The 20,568-nt window shown below is 30.9% G+C and overlaps 2 protein-coding genes across 3 annotated transcripts in view; one reads left to right on the top strand and one right to left on the bottom strand.

Moving 5' to 3' along the window:
* The first annotated feature begins 934 nt into the window (after window positions 1–934).
* LOC126841771 (ribosome biogenesis protein WDR12 homolog) lies at window positions 935–3,700 on the top strand. Its single transcript, XM_050578417.1, has 9 exons — window positions 935–1,185; window positions 1,812–1,897; window positions 2,085–2,307; window positions 2,408–2,548; window positions 2,639–2,814; window positions 2,881–2,942; window positions 3,029–3,275; window positions 3,349–3,481; window positions 3,558–3,700. Exons 1-9 carry the CDS (start codon window positions 1,115–1,117, stop codon window positions 3,697–3,699), a joined length of 1,281 nt encoding a protein of 426 aa, XP_050434374.1. The 5' UTR covers window positions 935–1,114; the 3' UTR covers window position 3,700.
* A 1,440-nt stretch (window positions 3,701–5,140) lies between these two features.
* LOC126841928 (metabotropic glutamate receptor 2-like) overlaps window positions 5,141–20,568 on the bottom strand; it is a 150,938-nt gene continuing 135,510 nt past the window's right edge. Inside the window, exons 12-15 of one of the 2 annotated variants that reach the window (XR_007686248.1) lie at window positions 18,568–18,719; window positions 17,609–17,759; window positions 9,720–10,206; window positions 5,141–5,428 (exon numbers count right to left, since the gene is read on the bottom strand). Coding sequence is in view for 1 of the 2 variants with exons in the window: in XM_050578739.1 (XP_050434696.1) it covers window positions 10,097–10,206; window positions 17,609–17,759; window positions 18,568–18,719 (413 nt within the window). In the remaining variant the exon portion in view is untranslated. Of the gene's footprint in view, window positions 5,429–6,699; window positions 10,207–17,608; window positions 17,760–18,567; window positions 18,720–20,568 lie in introns of those variants that run through there. The other variant, XM_050578739.1, reaches the window with a different exon arrangement.

Consider the following 20,568-nt stretch of genomic DNA (forward strand, 5'->3'; position numbering starts at 1 on the left):
ATGGTCATATGTCTATGGTTCAGACCTAGCACCAATTTACTGCATACATTAAAAACATTTTGTGAAAAATTAAAATTAAAAAATTTAACTATGAATGAAATAAAGGTCATGCAAATTTACGCCCACTTAAAGTAATCAAGAAAATAGTGAAAAGCAATATATTGTTCTTTCTTTTTCGAAAATTCCTTATTATATTTCCTATACTTTAATCCCAACCACCTTGCACCAAATATTTTATTACTCGTACAACAGAATTCGCACATTAGTTCACCATCGACAATTTAATTTATACTTTTTCACTAATTCTTTCACATAAACTACTTCCATATATTTTTTATGGGTAGTATTAGACTTAGGTATCTATGTCTCGACTGTTCATAGAAGCGCGTATGATGAATGTGCGAGATATACTATATAAGACCAGCGAGTACATCTGGTACATATGCGGTCCGAAAAGCTTACCCCACAGATAAGTCGAATGCCCGTTGTATGAACGTCTGATGATATTATTTATCTATAACCGTGTATTATACCCAAGTTAATTTATCTACTAAAGTAAAGACACCTCCACTACACACTGTGTATTCTTTATATCGATGCCTCCACTATACATATAATTGAGTTTTATCTACCACAATAATTAGAAACATCACACATGGAGATACCACGTTAAAAAAACGAGCCGAATACTCTATCTCATGGGTGGTTTGGAAATGACTATAATGACTAATGAGTATAAATAACAAATTAATATGTTATTCTAACGTCAAATAATATATATCATAGATCTTAATTTAAGTAATTCTAACCAAAAATATTTTGATTAGATAATCAAACAGATAATTCAACTCGGGTATGACCAACCTAAGTAGTAGTTGAATTACAGTTGGTAAACTTGTATTAATTTGATATTATGATTAAGGAACAAGGTGATAACAACTACTATGGAGCACGTGCTTTTAAATTTTAAATTAAAATTTGTGACTAATAACTTTAAGTGTTTACACTTTACAATAAATGCAGATAGATGAATGACGTTTTTAGTATTCTATATATTATTTAATTTAATATTTTGAATTTCAGTTTTGTGTTTTAGTTTTTATACTTTGATAATATGGCTGTCCAGAGAAAAAAAACTGATCTAGGTTCACAGATCCAAATCAAATTTATTACCAAACAAGAAAAGTGAGTTTACATTTAACTTTTATACAGCGAGTGTTAATCAAATTAACACAGCCTATTACATTGAAGCATTTAGTAGCAACCAGTAAATTTGCTTTACATAATGTACCCTTTAACGACTAAAATTATAAATGTTAAAAAGCAATACTATGTAGAGAATCTATAGTACTTCCTAGGCACTTCTGTATTGTATACATCTACATATAGGTTTATATATATATATATTATATTAAAGCACAAATAAATGTTTTGTACCTATGCGCTCTTAACTGTTAATTATGCTACTTACTATGTATTTGTAGTTAATCAGCATTCATGTGTCCAATAGACAGATTATCTCATTGGTCACGTAATTCTGTTGCATTTAACCATGAAAACCATGTGCAATGAATATTGTCTCGTACAAACTCTAAATAAACTGTAAAATCGGAAAAGATGGAATTTCTATATAGTATATAGTATATAGTATAGTGTATACTGAATATGGTTAAAAACTGTATAAAACATAATTTTTTTTTGTTTCTTTGCAATTTTGTCTTCAGACTGGTTTTATTGTACCAGTTATATTGGTTGCATTGTTCTTTTAATAAATTAATTGATATTGAAATGTTATTAATTCAATTATTTAGATATGCTGTGCCAGATTATCCTTTTGCTGTCGATTCCAAAATTCAATGTGAAAATTTAAATAACCTCGTCAACGAATTACTTAAAGGTTCGTGTATTTATATGAATATTTAATCAATAGTTCAAAATGTGTGCTTATTTTTTTTATTATATTCTTATAAAAAATTACTGCTTGATGTAATATATTCTTTGAGTAATTGGTAATTTAGAAACTTTCAATTATCGCATAACATAACATCATGTATATTATGTATATATTATTTATACATTTTTAGAAAAATTATCTGATGACAATGGAGCATGTAAAAAGGTGGATTTTGATTTTTTGGTCAATGATGAATTGTTACGTTCTCCTTTGGATGTACATTTGTCTCAAAAGAATGTATCCAGTGAAAGTACTGTGGTCGTTGAATATATGGAAGCTACTCCATCTCCAGAACCACTGGATTGTCTTATACATGACGACTGGGTATCTGCCATACATTTTAAAAGTCCTTGGTATGATTAATTTTGCTTAATAGTATAATATACTTTAAGTATACTACTTTATAATATTATGTTTTACTCTCGGTGTCTTAATTAAAAAAATATTATACAGGATATTAACAGGGTGTTATGATAACTCTGTTCATATATGGAACAGTAAAGGTAAACACAAGATTGGTATTGCTGGACATACAGGTCCTGTGAAAGCTGTACAATGGGTGTCGATTTCAGAAGACTCTGCTGTATTTGTTAGGTTTGTCTAGTGACTAGTTTTTATTATGTCCATAAAGTTTTTTTGTTATTAATTCATATTGGATGTCATCACTATAATTTATTTGTTTAGTGGCTCTCAAGATCAATCAATTAGAGTGTGGGACTGGGATATTAAAAAAGGAACTACTAGTTGCCTACAAATCGGGCGCGGACATGAGAGAGCTGTTGAGTGTATAAGTGTAAGTCCAGATTCTACAAGATTTGCTACAGGTGGATGGGATGCTTTGCTGAAAATTTGGTCTTCAGGTAAAATTATTATTAAACGTTTTATCTGTGTTTGTAGTTTTTAGTTTATATTTAAATATTCAATAGATCCCAACTACGAGCCTGCTGATGTACCCACTAAGAAAAAGAAATCTGAAACGAAAGTTATGGTAAATCATTTTTGATAATATGTACAATCAGTGTTTTATTTAAATAGTTCAAATTGCATTAAAAATGTATAATTTATTTTTCATAGCCTCCGATTATGACGTTAAAAGGTCACAAAGAAAACATTTCATCCGTCCATTTTATAAATAATTCAGATTTATTAACCGCGTCTTGGGATCACACTATAAAGCATTGGGATGGTGAGCTGGGTGGTCTTAAGTCTGAAATTGTTGGTAATAAATCTTTCTTTGATCACGATTATTCCCAATTAACTGGATCAGTTATTACGTGTTCATCTGACAGACATATACGCTTATACGATCTCAGATCTAAAGGTAATGTCTTCGATTCCTATTTAAATAATTTAAAACTAAACAAATAAATATACATATTTTATACTATTTTTAGAGGGTTCATTGGTAAAAGGCACTTATTCATCGCATAAGCAATGGGTGACCACTGTTAGATGGTCAAAAACAGATGAATACCAATTTGTTTCTGGTGGATATGATAACCAAATGAAAATGTGGGATACAAGAAGGTAACTGTCATATTTTTTATTATAATTATGCTTGCTTTGTTTTTATGGTGAAAACTAATTCATATTTTCGTTTCAGTCCTAAAGTTCCATTATTTGAGTTGACTGGCCACGAAGAAAAAGTTTTGTGTAGTGATTGGTCAAATAATAAATTAATACTATCTGGAGGGGCAGATAATACTGTAAGAATTTTTAAAAATAAAAAAGTAGTAAGCGATTAATTTTAAATGTTTACATTATATTTCTTTTAATTAACCTACTGTTGCAATATATTTTGTTACTATGAATAATACATTTTGTAACATTTTAAATACGTCGTGGCTTTGTGGCCGAGAGAGTTACCGCGGCAGTGTTTCTACGCACTAGCCGTCGTTTGAATCTCGGTCGCTTAGCTGGGCGGGCAACCGTCTGGAGAGAGAAATGGCTCCCGATTGGTGCGGAAGGCAATGGGAAACCACCGCACCATAACTACTTCCCTAGGATGGCAACTCTTCTCTAGTAGAGCAAGAGTTGTTCAAACCGACCAACAGGTCGTAGGCTAAAAAAAAAACATTTTAAATGTTGTGTATGATCTCGCAGTGTTAAATACATTTTTCAAAATGTGAGACCATTTGAAATATTATATAATAAGTAGGCCGTAATTTTTGATAGAACAAGTAAGAATTTAATATAGAAAAAGAGCGGAGAAATAGGATAAAAGAATGAGCAATAAGTTTAACCAGGAAAATTAAATATTGAAAAGGTGGATTAATATGTTTTTAATTTAAATAAAGGATTAACTAATTTTAAAGTAGAGTAATAAACATAATCTATTCGTTTAGTACATAGTAAAGAAATAATTATGGTTTTGTGTATAATATAATAACTAATAAATGTGTAAAAAAAAAAGTGTTATTGCTACACTTTAGGTATAATACAAAACAAAGATAATCCATATATTTCATTAACCTTTTCCTTAATAAATGAGAACAAACTATTGTAATAAATTAAAAGATTTTCCATAAGAACTTTTATTTAAGCTGTATGTTTAAGATAATATTAAAAGGAATTCTATTTTGTAAAATAAACAAATTATAATATAACTTGTTAAAAAAATTCCCAACTATTATAGTCAAGAGTATTTTTCATGTTGGATTACTGAAACCGAAACAGATTACTGTTTTGGAGTAGCTTTATATATTTTATTGTTGCAGTGACACAAAAAAAGACTTCCGGAAATTATGTTATTTAATCTATTTAATAAATACGTATTTTTAATATTTACTTGAATATATATGTAAAACAAAAACAGGATTAATAAAAAATAACAATATTTTATTATATACCAACAAAACATTGTCTTTCAGGTATGTGGGTAATAATATATTTGACATGTTGATCATTTTAACAATATTGTATCGAAAAACTAAAAAAAAAGGGTTTTAAAAAAAAAATACATTCATTGAGCAACTCATAGGTACATAATATTATAATGTTTACATTTCGGTCAACCGACATTTCCGAAAACCCTATTACAAAATCTGAATACTTTTAGTAAAATAAATGTATAACGATTGAAAACATAAAGCAACAACAAAGAGGACCACTGGCAATTATTACTAATTAATAATGTAAATAATTTTTTAAAACATAATAATTTGGTTACTTCACACTTACGTCATATATATGTAATTCTGTACAATAATGTTTATTCTGTTACATATACTATTATAATATATATATAAATGAAACAACATTTTTGAATAATTGTATTTATTATCTTTATTATTAAATTATTTACCCAACAACTCGTTTATAAATAACAAATGGTGAACCCATGTCGTGCCTTGTTATTTGCTATTTTCATAACCAAAATCGTTATGAACATAATATGATGAAATTTGAAAGCAAACCTTTTTCAGTCCATTTTGAGTTGACCTTAATGAGTAAATAATAAATAGTACATGGTACCTATAAAATAAACGGTCTTGTTATAATTGTTTGTATTATTTGAACTTTATTAATAGTGATCTGGATTATTTATTATTATAATTTAGGGTAAACGAAAATACGATATGATGGTTATGTTTTATTTTCATTTATTCATGAAAAATACCTTTGTGACAAATTATCAAATCGATTCTCGTTGACCGTTGTATACGTTTTTTTTAATTGACAAGTGGGTAAAAATATAATGGTTAATTCCGCAGAAAAAAAATAAACATATTATTTATTTTTTTACTGCTATAGAGAAAGCATTAGTTAAATTTATACTTTATAGTTTATCGATGTATTAATGAAATTGCTTGTTAAAAGGTAAAATGACACATTAGCAAGATAAATGCGAAGAATTCAATTTTTAAAATTTTTTCGTTAGTATGTTTCCGATGCTTAGATAGGTAACAATTTTATATCTTCTCAACAAATATTACCACAAAATATCAATAAAATAATGATCTAATAGAATATATAATACATGTTTTACACTTCATTCATTTCACGCTTACATGCATTTTACTCGAATCTCGGTTATTTTTTGTCTGGTTAGTTTTTTCATTTTGTTGTCTAACCAAACCAATTTGGTTTAAAAATGAGTAGGTGGAAATTTCGATTTTCCGCCATAGGTACCAAAGAGGTTTTACCTTGGCAATTTAAAAAAGTTTTTTTTATTTGGCTACACACGGATTTGTTTACGCAGTCAGCGAACAAAACAATTCTATAATTTCCACAGAATCCAACTTTTTAGTACAGAACTCTGTGATAATTAGGCCAATTATTCGTATTTTAAATAATATTAAATGACGTAAATTATTAATTGAAAGGTCTAGGAGTAAAAATACTTTCACGGTACAAAACACGAATTTTAAAGTTTTCCAACTTGTGTGTAAATGTATTTTAAGGATTATCTAAAACCTTCGGACAAATTATATTTACAAAGTACAACTTGTTTGTTTATAGGAAAGTATGGTAAATAATATGTTTTACAAAATAAATATTAAAAAATCCCTTCAATTATATTTTTGTTCATTATTATTTATTATTTATTTTTTAAAGAATGAACTGGTTAAATAAGTTAAGGACTAAGGTGTAAAAACTATTACAGAAAACAATTTTGTTTAAAAATTGTCTTGCTTTTTCGCGGCGGTTGAGAAAATCATTATAAGGCTTATTAAAACTTTTTTTTTTAATTTTCGATTTTAAGAAATATATATATATTTTTTTTATACTGTAAACGGGTTAAATATTACAAATTTTTAGTTTCCTTTTTTGTCATTATTGGACTCTGTATAAATAAATCGGACGAAAAAAAGCGGGTACGCTATTTTTTGTTAAAGTAAAAACGTCCCCCTACTTTTATTTTTCCAATTCGAGCACTGCCAACTATCATTTTGACTCAGGCATAAGTGTACGTAGGTCTTTTAATAAGCCAAGAAGCAGTCTTTACATATGAGTATAGCTAATTTTTTTGAGTTTAAGCATTGAGAAATTGAATAATATTCATAAATAACTAAAAAATATGTAATAAGTATTACATTTAGATCAAGTTGTCAAAAATCAAGTTAATCTAACTTCATAGCATTTTAAAATGTAACCTCAGGTAGTTTAGTTTTCCATCTAATCTAGTAGACTTAAAATTAAAATTAAAATATTTCGTATTATAATTTAGTTAAATGAAAAACATATTTTTAATTAAAATTCTGTTGATGAATCACGTATTTAGTTCGTTAACGCTAGTCAAGGAACAATGTTTGTTTTTGGCATGAGTAAACAATTTTGATTTTTTACATAGTTATTTTAAGCTTTGAAGTAGCATTAACTCTGCACTAATATCTCTTGCCTGTTTTATTATTTAATTTATGTCCCTTCGTTCGACGTGCCCGAACCTTCTTAATTAATTCTCTGACATTGGCAACTAATATACTTGTTCTAACCGAGTCCACATATATAGTGTCGACAAATAAATAGTGAAATCTCAATAACAAAAAACCTATATACACTAAAATATATTAGCTCCATAAATAACTCGTTCATATAATTTTAAGCACTTCCAGCTCGTACACATCTTCGACTTGTAGGGTAATTTTGGAAATTCGAATAATTCTGTACATTGTAAGTATGGTAGGTGTTTAATGCTAAAGGTCTGGCGATTCAGAATAATTGTATTTATCATTTTAGTCATTCTCCCGGTAGACTGCATTAACGACGGTTTAAAGGGCATAAACGGATTACTGTGATAAGTAGCTTCGGGATTATAACCTACTCTCGATAAGTCATTTGAATAATATTACTTTTGTTTATACGCGAATGCATTATTCGACCTCCAAGAGACAACAAAAACTAAGTAGCACGAATATATATTACCATAAACGTCGCAAAAACATTTTCATTTACGATATAACTTAAAACGAAAGAAAAAAATATAACAATGTTTATTTCCAAAGGCATTCAATTATTGAGTTAGTTAAAGACTAATTGTATCACATTAACTAAACTCATGTAATTAATAATTTCGTAAGATTAAATGTTATTTAGTGGAATATTATATATATATTTAATTATAAATAAAATATGTATTTTTAACCAATTCCGAGGTGCATTCCAATGTTCATGAAAGGGTTAACGAACCTTAGACATTTAACAATTGCTTAAGCACGAACTGCAAAAATTATATATTTTTGTGCAACCCATTTGGTCAGGTTAAGTGCATAAGCGTATGAAATGTTGCTGTTAGTTCATTTAATATCTATGTAAGGTAAATGGAAGAGAACGGGGAAAATGGTAATCTTTTTTTTTTATAAATTTGTTTAAACATAAGGTATTACCATTGATTATAAATGCATACAATCAATGGTATTATCTAACAGGTATTTGTTTTGCAGTTTAAAGTTTTAATACACAACGCTCAGTTTTGCCGAGTCTCGTTAAGCCTTAACACATATTATGTTAATCTATGGAAATTAGACCGTTAAATGCTCAACAATGCTTGTCCTCGTATTATTATTGTTATTTATTTTATACCTAAGAAGAAAAAAACAATTGTACAATAATGAAAAATATGAAAATACACAAACGTATCTCCGTTTTCTCTGTACCTACTTTTTACATGTTTGGCAATACATATAAATGTTATAACAGCAGGCGATTGAAAAAAAAAAATAGTGAATCGTTATTATAATTTATGAGGTCGAAAAATAATGTTAATTTATAGGGTTTGTATGTTGGTTTTTATTGCTCGAAAAAAATTTAATTAAACTACGGGGCATGATATTAATCATACAGTTATTTGTAGGAAAGGATGGGGCGGATTTGAACTGGATTTATTTAAACAGTATAATAGTTGATAAGGGTTGGAAAAAAAATACAGAATGCTGGTCATACTGTAGGTACCTAATCTGTATTTCCTCAAACCTTATCGACTACTATTAACGATTTAATAAAATCCAGTTCAAATCTACCCTATCTTCCCCTAATTTCGTTATCCACTACAGTGTGTACACACAGTAACGCTTTAAACGCCTGAAAAAACTTCTTGGAGTAAAATGGAAAGTGACAGATTCCTTTCAATTACTTAACCTACCCCCGGCTATGTCCTTAAAACGGCCAAAGAGGTGATGGGATGTGCCGGGCCGTGTTGTCGCCAAGTATTTTACACGGAACAGTATTGTACACGCGGTTGACGGGTTGAATTTCCTACTATAGTCGCAATCCGACCACAATATTATCTCATGCACGGTCAAGATGGATTGCGGCAAAGACCCAGTACGGCATTGGCGGTGTTTTCCCTGTCTCTTCCCACCGCGACTTAAGTGTTTAACGGCTACAACACCTTTATGCAATATCACATTATTTTATCGGGTCGACGACATCGGACGCAGCGTTCACCCGTCCGATTTTACAAACCATTTTGCAATGAGAAATCTTCGGTCGCTGCGGTAGCGAGATAAAACTACACCAGACGTTTGTGGATTTTTTACAAAAAAAACCTCGCCACATACCTTAGATCATTATGCTTGTTATTTTACGGGAAAATACACTCGGAGCTTAACCGAAAAGCCAAACCGACAGCAACTACTCCGGTTTCATTACAACAATATCTCCAAAATGACTACCATACCACGGTGGCATATACAAGAGGAATGATCATTCAATAAGAAACTTCGATTTTATAATCAACACGATCTATTGTTAATGTTATAATTTGTATGTAAACTTGTTTAATATATATATAATTAGTACCCTTCTAAAAAGAAATCCTACTTACGCGGTACGCCATTGCTTTATCGTATACCAAACACAAAGCTCCCTAACAGTGTTTGTCATTAAAGAAAGAAATTGGCTTGGTAGATATATTAGAGTTCATTCTTGTTCGAAAAGCAAATAACAAGGCGACATACATTTTTTTTTATTTCGATTGAAAATTATTTTAGATAAAGGCGGTTTTATCTAACTAAATATTGTCATCACAAACCGCATTCTCTCCGTATCGAACCTAATCGTGGTTTCTTCTTCGGGGTAACAACAATCGTTTCAGTCTTTTCACATGCACATTGTACACCGACGCGACGAGTATATATACTAATGATATATACAAGCGCATATACGTATATAGTAAAAAAAAAATCCATAACACTTTGATTATTACGACCGTGGTTGTTGTTGTTCTTGTATTCTGGTCTCTTCTGTCTGTACGCCTTGTTCGAGTAACAGTTTTCGGTTCTCCAAATTAATTTGCATGTCTGTGCTAGAATCTGAAAACAGAACAAAATAAGTGAGTAGGCTAGAATAAAAAACTAATAAGCTTCACTGAAACATGCGAGTTTCAATAGTGAACTATTTTTACCCGAATAATTGCTTCGATGATCAAACGTCATTGACAGAATTACTATATTTTTACACTTTCCTATCGAAATTATTGTCATAAACGCTTTTCCGTTGTTTGAAAGTCGTGTGATATGACATGTATTAACTGAACAATAATATTTTACTGTGGTTGTCACTGAATGTTTTTCATTAGCCGGCAGTTTTTAACTTAAAAGTTTTATCTTTTTGTCACCCATACTTCTTAGCCAGAAATTCGGCCAAATATATGGTGTCGGATAGACTAATTTAACTACAGATTACACTGTATAAGGGTAGTTATCTTTTGGGTTTCAAATCGTTAGGTATCACTAGCTATTCGAGAGGGGACGATGAACTCGGATAACGAACAGCCAGTCGTAGCCAAACGACCATTTTTTAACCGGTCGGTAAAGCGTTGGCACGTTTAATTTGACAAATTCATTGTGTGATAGTTAATGGTGTAAATAGTGATTACGGCCGGGAATGATTGTGTTTATTCAAAAATTTTCGGGCGCTCATAGATATTCCGCCAACGCTGTGTATCCGTTTTAAATTTGTTTGGTTGAGGGGAAAAAATTCTACAATGTCAAAGCGTTGGCTGGAAATAAAAGTCCATTACCGCGAGACGAGAAAAGCATTTGTGACCGAATAGAATTCCCATTAGCGTCATCGGATACATAATAAATTATTATTTAAGCAACGGATGAACAGACATAGCGAGAAGGAGAAAGAGAGAGATAGAAGTCCTTTCTTCAGTGTCTGACAAAAAAAAAAAATGATCAAAGTCATCGGGATCGAACGAGAGTAGACGTTGCGGTGGTCGCGGTAGTGAAAACAATAAATAAATAAAAGGAAATTTTTCCCCTCATGGCGTAGCCAAAAGTTTCTAATGAGATTTCGCATTTATCTTAGTTATTCTTGTAGCGAAAAAACGAGTGATAGGGTGGTAATAGGGCGAGGGGAACACACGACTAACAGATGTGTCATGTTTATATATGTTTGAATACAGTATAAAAAACAGTTGACCAACGAAAATCCACCGCTAATTCTTTTCTCTAATTCTTCGCAGCAAAATTCCACACCCATCTAGCCATTAAACGGAATTGACAATAACGTTCTCGTTTATCTTAAACCCTTGTTAGGTGTTATTCTTAGATGTGGGTAGGCGATTCGAAAAGTGATTTAAAACTATTTCAGTAGTTTGTCTGCAAACGGTCGAACGTGCTAAAGACTTGAGCGAGTTGCTTTTGTGAAATTTGTTTACGCAGACTGTACAAAGATAAAAATAAATTATTGGTATAGAAACTAATAGAGTTGTTTTTTTTCAACAGGGTATTTTAACGATAATTGTCAAACTTTGATTCTTATTCTAATACTGTAAGACGATCTGATTTTGGCAAAAATTTGTAAATTTGTTTTAAGATTTAATTAGGTTGAAAGTCTTTGCAGAGTACGACGTATTTTATGATTATTTTTAGTATTATTCAGCAGTAATTACTTTTTTCAGCTGGTAGTACCCAGTATTATGAGGTAATAATAAAAAAAATTTTTTTTTAATAACACTACTCTACTACTATTATAGTCATGCCAGTAATTTTGTGTAAGCCGGTTAAGTTAATATATGACACGAGGGTCGAACGACCGAATGAATGTGTGTATATGTTACTTTGTATATACCTACTACAATAACTCGCTGAAACGTCAGCGGAATTAACGCGACCGAGTGGAAAGCCTTTGATAGAATTTTTGATGTGACTGCCTTTGCGATTGAGATTACGAGGTGTCTTCGTGGTGCGATCGACCTAGTTCCATTCTCGTTTGAAATTTGTGTTCAGTCCCGTCAAATGTTATGGTGAAAGAGTTAAAAGACGACGCGACGTGACCAAAGAAATCCAGGGGACGTGTCTCGTAAAAACGACGTCACCGCATAAAAGGGTAATAATTTAGGTGTTCACGACAAATCTGTGCAAAATGATTAGCCCTCGTTTCTCCCGTTTGACAATAACACAGTTAACCAACGTTATAAAATATTACGTCGGGTGTCGCGCCGGTTTGGAGAAGTTTTCGAAAGGTATTTTCTACGAATCGCTGGCCAAGTAACTAAATAATTATAATAAGTTTAAGTAAATTTATATAAGAGAAATAATTCAGTTATTTCATCAAAAAACTGACTTACAGTTAGATTAAGTTTAAAGTTAAATAGGATTAGACGCTTTTAAGTTACAAAAATACTTAATGTAAAATTAGGGTTTCTTGTTTTTTTGTAATGCCGCTTATTACAACAAAATACCTAATTTTGGAAGCTTGGAAGACGACCAAACAAATAGAGAGAAATCTGAGGACTTTCGAGAACAGAGTGTGGAGGAAAATATGTGGACCTATTATCGATGAAACCACGGGGAACTGGCGGAGGAGACTTAACAAAGAGTTGTACGATATGTTAGAACTAGCACCAGTAACAAGCTTTATTAAGGGCCAACGGATACAATGGTTAGGCCATATAATGAGAAGAGGGGAGAACGAAACAGTTAGAGTAGAGGTTGACCTAGGAAAAGATGGATTGACGTGGTGGAAGAAGATCTAAAAACCCTTGGAGTTGAGGATTGGAGAGAGGCAGTACAAAATAGAGATAGGTGGCGAAGTGTAGTAATGGCGGCAAAAACTCTTAGAGAGTAACCATGCCAGAGGAAGAAGAAGATATTAATTAGTCCCGGTATTAGAAATTCGAACGAAGAATTATCTTGAGAATAGAGTATACAAGTTATAGGTAGGTACACCTAAAAAATAGCAAAGTCCTCACCGACTGTTGGTAATCACAAACGGTACCACAATAGGATAGAGATGGAATATTAATTATAAATAACGTTGGGAATGGGTATTCACGTTGACGAGGTGGATTTTAATCTGCAATAAACTCTGGAGTACGTCGTTTTGTTGTTCGCCCTTGTGAAAAAGGTTGCTGCCAAAATTATAATGTACTTTTATTTAAAACAAAAACGGAAGGTTTATTTTAATTTATAATAAATTATATTTTACTCGATTACTGTAATTTCAAAAAAATGTTATAATTAAAACCCGTTAGAGTAAATTAGGTACTGTAAGGTTATAAGCAATGTGATTACCACCATAGAATAATTTATCTATCCCTTAGGTCTTACGGGAAATTGCATTTGAAATTTGCTATCCAAAAGCTGGACATTAATGAGTTGATCAATTTGGGCTTCTATATTATTATTTGTAGCTGATATTTGTAGGCCTTAAACAGAAACATCTAGCAGGAAAATCGAGGCTCTAGAAATGTGGCTGTAGTTAAAGTAATGTCGATTTCGAGTTAATCGATTCAAGATTTTTTTTATCGGCTCCAAAAATGTGCATTGAGGAGATATTTTAACATTTTAGCTACTGATTTTCAAATTAAAATAGTGGCGTGTTTATATCTATTATAATGTCAACTATAAATCAACGGTTATCAAGCAATCTAGGATCGCCAGGCTATATTATTTATTATGCGTTGAAGGTCAAGTGTTATTTTATTTCCATATTAATTGGTTTATTTTATAGTCAATACATGTTTATTCCGGTTCTCATAAAAAAAGTATTTAATATTGTTTTTCCGTAGAATACCTACTTGGGAAATGAAATGACGGTTCGCGAAGAATACTCGTGGACCGGTAAAACGTTTTGTCTGTTAACTTGTACCTACCTATACGAGTTGTACATATATAAATACATACAACTCGACTCTACGAGAAAAGCCGAGCCACTGAAATATTTGGGGCGTTAAAATGAAACATTTGAAATTCAATGAACCACTCGGAAGTGTACTTCAAAAAGATAAAGCATAGCAGGGTAAAAATAAGAAAAAGAAAACGAGTGGCCGTTGAGAGATTGGTTAGAAACGAACGTCACTCTACCACGAAATGGAAAACAATAACGACCTCGCGTTTATTAGCGTCCTCGGTCTGACATTAAATTAATTATAAAAAGTGTCCAAAATATTATGGTTATTGCTCAATTTTTCAGACCTAAAGAAATTAGCCGATGTCGGGGTTAAATTATTAGTGTTTCGACGTGCAGACATTGCGGTGGATCCCCTGTCAAAAGCACACAAAACGACCGTTAAATAATAATCTGTGTCAAGTCAATAAAACAATTTCGTTATCGCCGAATATGCCTTCTAACCAAATTATTCGAAACGCGGTTCTGGCAAAATTGTAATCGATTTCCTTAGCATTTCCTCAGATGTTATCAGAAAAGTCAAGTGACGTGTGTAGTTTATTTCAATATCAGTCAAAAGAATTTAAACAATTTTTGTTAATAAATAATAATACTAAAAAACGAGTTAAAATTAAATTTGAAACTGGCTTTGGAGTTCTAAAATCGATTTATTTTGTTAATACACGGAATACTGTAAGTTAAATAAGAAAATGAAAAACTACTAATTTAAGTTTTTCCCCATGACAAATTCAAAATAATTGGCCACAAGACATAATAACACTTTGTGTCGCCTAAAACAAACTAACGTTTTAACGATGTAAGCAGATAATAGTAAACAACAAATAAAACAAGTTTAAGTCTTATATGTATGTATATGAACTATGAAGACATGTTAAGAATACATACATGTACACATCATGCTAATAATTTAAAACAATGTCCATACATTTAATTAAAACCAATTTTCAGTTATATTCTAATTATTTAATTTACGTTATTATTATCATTATGGATTTATTTTGGATTTCGATTCTATCTCAGAAAGCTATAGTAAAACTGTTTGTCTTAACAGATGATTTCTCGGTATACCTACCGATAAAAAGTTAATTATTATGTATTTTTAAAATAAAGTATACTTTTATAAAAGTAAATAATATTTATTAGGTTGACTGTTAAACGTACCACGACATCAAATCCTATGAAGGGCTGCAAGGAACAACTATCTTAGTAAACTTTTCGTAAAAATGAGCTAGTTACACCATCTTATGGTTTGTTTCCAAACGAATGGATCCTTTTATCGAGTCGTAGAAAAAATATCACGAACCGCACTACAGCTCACAGTAGTTTTTAAAAATAATTATAATGGTAAAGCAAGTGGAATTCTCAAACTCTGAATTTCAATACTGAAAATTTGAACATATTGACTTAATGTTTTCCCTCGCAGCCCTTGTTATGATATCTAGAAGTCTAGATTGTTGATAATTGAGTACCACCTCCTACCCATTCTGCACATAAAAAAAGAAAAAAAATCAAAGCTTAAAGAAGGTTGATTTAATTTGTGTACTTGTATTGTAATTATTTTTAACGTTGTATTAGTGTAAAAAATATGTACAAATTAATAAACCCACTATTATTACTGTTAACTTGATACAAAAAACAATTGTTCAAAACAATTAAATCACTCATGCTCGATTAATAATATTATTTATTCGTGATAAATCGATAAACATAGTATAGGGTCGTATTTAACAATAACAGTGTATTAGTATTTTTGTTCGTTTTTCGTGTTGTGTATAGTAATAAAAAAAAAAAATCATAATATTTCAAAACGTTTTACCGACATATTGTATAATACATTTTATGAATTTTGTTTTTTTATCCCGCCACGAAACCATTAGCCCGCCAGTCCTTACTATATATATATATATATATATATATAGGTGTGTTATGACAACCCTTACTTCAATATTTACCCATCGGTCTGTTGTTATAATTGTTATCATGATTATTATTACTATGAATGACGATGTGTAATAAACAATGATAATATGCGCAAGGTAGGTATATATTATGCTTATAGGTATGTAGGTCGGTGTGTAGTGCATGTTTTGTTTAATTGCGACACCGACCCGCGGTAATTAATACCGTAACAAGATGAAAAAAAAATAACCCCTCGTAAAAGTTTCTGTCTGTGAATGCGTGAGCTAATATTGTTTTGAATGCAATCCGCCATAGTAAAAGCGTACAGCGCGAACGTACGTACTGATATAAATAATTCTCAGATTTCTAATTAAATAAAGGCGTGTCGCATTTGTCACGGTAATCGCAAATTTGGCGGGCATTTTGACGGTATTTGGGCACACAACCAACAAATAATAATATATAATTATTAACAATACTACATCTGGGCATATGTTTGTTATAGAAAGGGATTTTATTATCCACCGTCGATTATCAATTTGATAGTAATACAATACAACATGTTCATAATTGACCACACATACAAAAAAAAAAAAAACAAAATAAATAAATATAGACTAGTTAAATGTAATATTTACCCCGTGGGGGTGGGGATGGGGATGAAGATGGGGTATAAAGTTTAGTTTGGATAGCAGGAAAAGTAAGAGAGAGAGCGGATCAAGATGAAAATCAATTGGTAAAACGGGTTGGAGAGATTAGCGTAGCTGTGTTTACAGGCCAAAGAATAAGCGTGTAGACCTTACCAATAACGATTTAAAGATATGTTGACGGAATAAAGAAATTATATAAAAGATAGAAATTTGTATCGAATTAGGGTATTTAAGATAAAAAAAAGAATATTTGGTTAGTCGACTCCATATGATATTTAGTAAATTTTTAAAATTATTCACTTTTGATGGACTTTAAACCTCCAAAAACATTTCAAGAAATGTCAATAAAATTAGGGTTTTGAAATTTATATCTTTGGAACTAACATTATAGAAAAAAGGCGAATATTACTCTCTGTAAATTCAGCTAAAGTCTCAACTATAACTAGTAACGGGATAATCAAGAAATATGATTCAATGAAGTGCAGAAGGCATCACAGCGTAAATAATTTTGGAGCAATTGATAGGTTATTTCATGTTTAAAATAATCCGATTATTTTAAGGGCAGCTAAAACAATTGTTTTCATGAAAGTGGCTGTAGGTAGTCCATCAAAAAATAAACTAATTATTAATTACTAATCTTTATTGTTGTATACTAATTAATATACACTATAAATCATATACACTAGTGAAAAGGAGCCCGCCTCGTCCTCTCTGGTGAAGGACTAGCTACCCGTCACGGAATAGAGAATATTTTAAGAATTCTACTCCTTTGGCGAGGCAGTAGCCGTAGATAATAGGACATTTAAAGCATAGAAAAAACAATTTTCGCAATTAGTTCTGTGAAAAATTGCCTACACCGAACAATTAATGTGGTGGGTGGCGTCGTCTCGACAGTTGTGCTTGGTATTTACACAACAATGAGTATAATTCCTCGACGGATTATGATGAAACAAGCTAAATCAGCTTAACGCATGTGTGCTAATAATAACTTTGTATGTACTTGTTATTATAATTTTAAATGTACCTTTATATGTCAACGAGCTGTGTCTCCGCGTAGAATTGTTGGCGTTGGCGTTAGTGTTGGTCGTAGTAAACGTTTTCGTGCCCGTCAGCCTCATGTTGGGCATCATGCTCTGACGTACGTTGCGCTCAGGATGGCACAAAATGATGTACAGCTATAATGTAGAATGTGTTTAAATGAGAAAAAACGCTTTATAAACATGTTGTATAAAATAAAGTTAGACATGAATATGGGACTAACGACGTTTCAAGTTGGAGGAAACTAATTAACGCCACCCGATCACACATTGAGATTGTTATGAAGTCGAACTTGAATCATACTTCACCTCATGGGGTTCCGGTATGTGGTAACTTTTTAGCGGGCGTCTTACACAATGGGTTTTAAATATTTCGTAAATATACACTCTGTTTGCTTGAAATTTCTAATACGACTCAGTCTCCCGAAGCCAGTCCCCAGGCGATGTTGAAATTGAATTATAGATATATGCCACAAAACGAGATAAATCAGTAACTATTTGATTTTACAGTAGCACTTTTGTACGATGAAAGCTTCTGGGAAAAAATCAAACGCACTACCGCAGAAAAGTAAAGCAACCGAAGATTATGAACTACTCTCCGCAGCGCGGCGTTTGAATTTGTTTGCTATTCTATAAAAGATTTATCTCATCTTAACACTTTCTGTCTATTGCATGTTAAAAAAAAAAATCTAAAATATGTCGCTAACGTATTGCGAAAAAGCATGTGGCGTGAAAAAATCGAAGTTAAAACACATTTCAGTTTTCAATTGGAAATCGGAGAAATGTCACTCTTTGCAAATATGAAGTAACCTCTTTACCCGTCTGATATAGACGATATAAAGTTTTCTACCTCTATAAGAATCCATTAAGCAAAAATGGACAAGTTTTGTGTGGCGGCACTTTTCATACGATATGTCGTCTAGTATAATTGATTGATATTAAGTACCTTGGGCGAGAAAAGACAAACAATAGTGACGCTGGCAGACAGACTGATGGTGACTGACATGGTCGTTATCCTCAATGGAGTATGGTTGCCTGTTCCAAAGTACAACGGTACGAACGCCAGCCATATAACGCACGTAGTGTACATAGTGAAACCTATAAAAAATGAAAAAAATCATATACTGTTATTATAATTGTATATTAATTTGTATTTATCCCTCCAACTCCTCTAACACTATTCTATACAATGTTTGCACTGTTTCACCTGAACACAAAAGTAAATTATTTTAAATGATTTTTGTAAACATTGTTCTTAATGTCGATAACAATAATATGATAGTTCCTATTTACTTTTACCTCTCATCATAATAAGATTGGTTGTAAAAGCGTGATCGGTTAGTTAAATAGGGTTAAATTATTGTTGTAAATATGCTGCGTTAACCAATCAAGCCTATATTTTTAGTATAATTTTGATAATAGTCCAACGCTTTTTTTTTACCGATATTGATAACAATCAATTTTATAGAAGTCATAGATCTATCTAAACTATATAGTATCTTAAATCTTAATTGTGGCAGACAAATTCAAGTCTTTTCAGTCATCCTGTATTTGAAAGCTTAAAAGTTATAATAATTTATTAATTTATTCGTTCTACATGGAAGAAAAGTTCAGAAATATTAATACCTCTACAAAGTAAAAAAAAATAAGTTTTAATAAAGTTTAAAAAGTTTAAGAAATAGTTTAAGTTAAACGCCCCTAGGATTTGTAAAACTATAAATTAAAAGATATTTAAATAAGTATTAAAATAAAAAAGATGCACAATGAAACGCAGTTAAAAAATTAAACAAAAATTGTACAACATATTTATTATTTTACATTTTAATACTTATTTAATACATACTATTTAAGTTAAAAAATAACTTTTAAAAAAACTATAAAGTTAAAACCTACTAATAAAGTTATTAAATATCTACTGGTTTATTTTTCGGTTTGATATATTTTTAAGTTATTTTATTAAAAAAGAATTCCAATTTAAAAATTGTGTTTAATTAAAACAAAATCCCAAATAAGCTTGGGTTTGGTCTCTGGAATAATCTCTCTAGTTGAGTGTCAATATTACATTCATTGAAATTTACCCTTTTCATCGAAATAAATACCCTTTAGATGATTTTTTAGAACCATCAATTAAAAATATCGTCACTGTACAAATTTCTACGAAGTAATATATTATACACTTTTTTAGAAAAAAGTTTATGAACTACTGTTTTTCTAGATATTAAAATAAAACCTTCTTAATCACTGACTGAATCATATATTCACAGGGAAAAAATAGTCACTATTAAATTAAATGACAAAGTAGCTTATTACGTTTTAAATACTTCTACTTTTAAGTAGTTGATAATTTTTATTTAACGTGCTCTAATTCATTTAGTTGGGACAAATCATTTGACGATTATTTTCGATAACAAATAGTCACACATAATAGTATAATACACATTGTTATTGTTTTGTTTATTTGTGTTGGAGACGCATGTGTTAGTTGCAGTTTTAGTTGGAGATGACAGTTGTTGATTGTTCGTTTTATGTTATTTGAGTAAAGTGATCAATGAGGAAATTCCTATTTTCAATCCCCGTACGTAATGCAGGACAGTGAAAAAATAATTTTCCATCTTATAGACAGTATAAGGGACGGGAATGTTGCCAAAATATATTTATAGATAAAACCCATCGAATAAAACATTTTGTTATAAAAACAATAAGGATATGCTCAGCTCGGGTATAATCCAATAAATCACGAATACGTTTATAAAAACTTGTTCGGTTTTAAAAATACACTATAAAACGATGATTGAAGTATTCTCAATCAATTCTAAAATGTATTCCGGGGCCTAAAACACAATTTTATATTATAACCGACTAGTCACCTAGACGAGGAAAACCTAATCGAATTTAAAACTACGTCAATAAATCTTTTTTTTTTTTTTTACAACGTTCAATGTGCTTT

Source organism: Adelges cooleyi, unplaced genomic scaffold (assembly GCF_023614345.1).
Source record: "Adelges cooleyi isolate 19-005CV unplaced genomic scaffold, UGA_ACOO_1.1 ACOO_flye_CR_arks_rails_tigmint_CR_PRNA_41, whole genome shotgun sequence".
Lineage (NCBI taxonomy): Eukaryota > Metazoa > Arthropoda > Insecta > Hemiptera > Adelgidae > Adelges > Adelges cooleyi.

Excerpts from the sequence above, each read along its gene's own strand:
- LOC126841771 (XM_050578417.1), top strand. The coding sequence starts at position 1,115 with ATGGCTGTCCAGAGAAAAAAAACTGATCTAGGTTCACAGATCCAAATC. Across the intron at positions 2,943-3,028 it reads AATCTGAAACGAAAGTTATG|CCTCCGATTATGACGTTAAA; the intron begins GTAAATCATTTT and ends TATTTTTCATAG. Across the intron at positions 3,482-3,557 it reads AAAATGTGGGATACAAGAAG|TCCTAAAGTTCCATTATTTG; the intron begins GTAACTGTCATA and ends TTTTCGTTTCAG.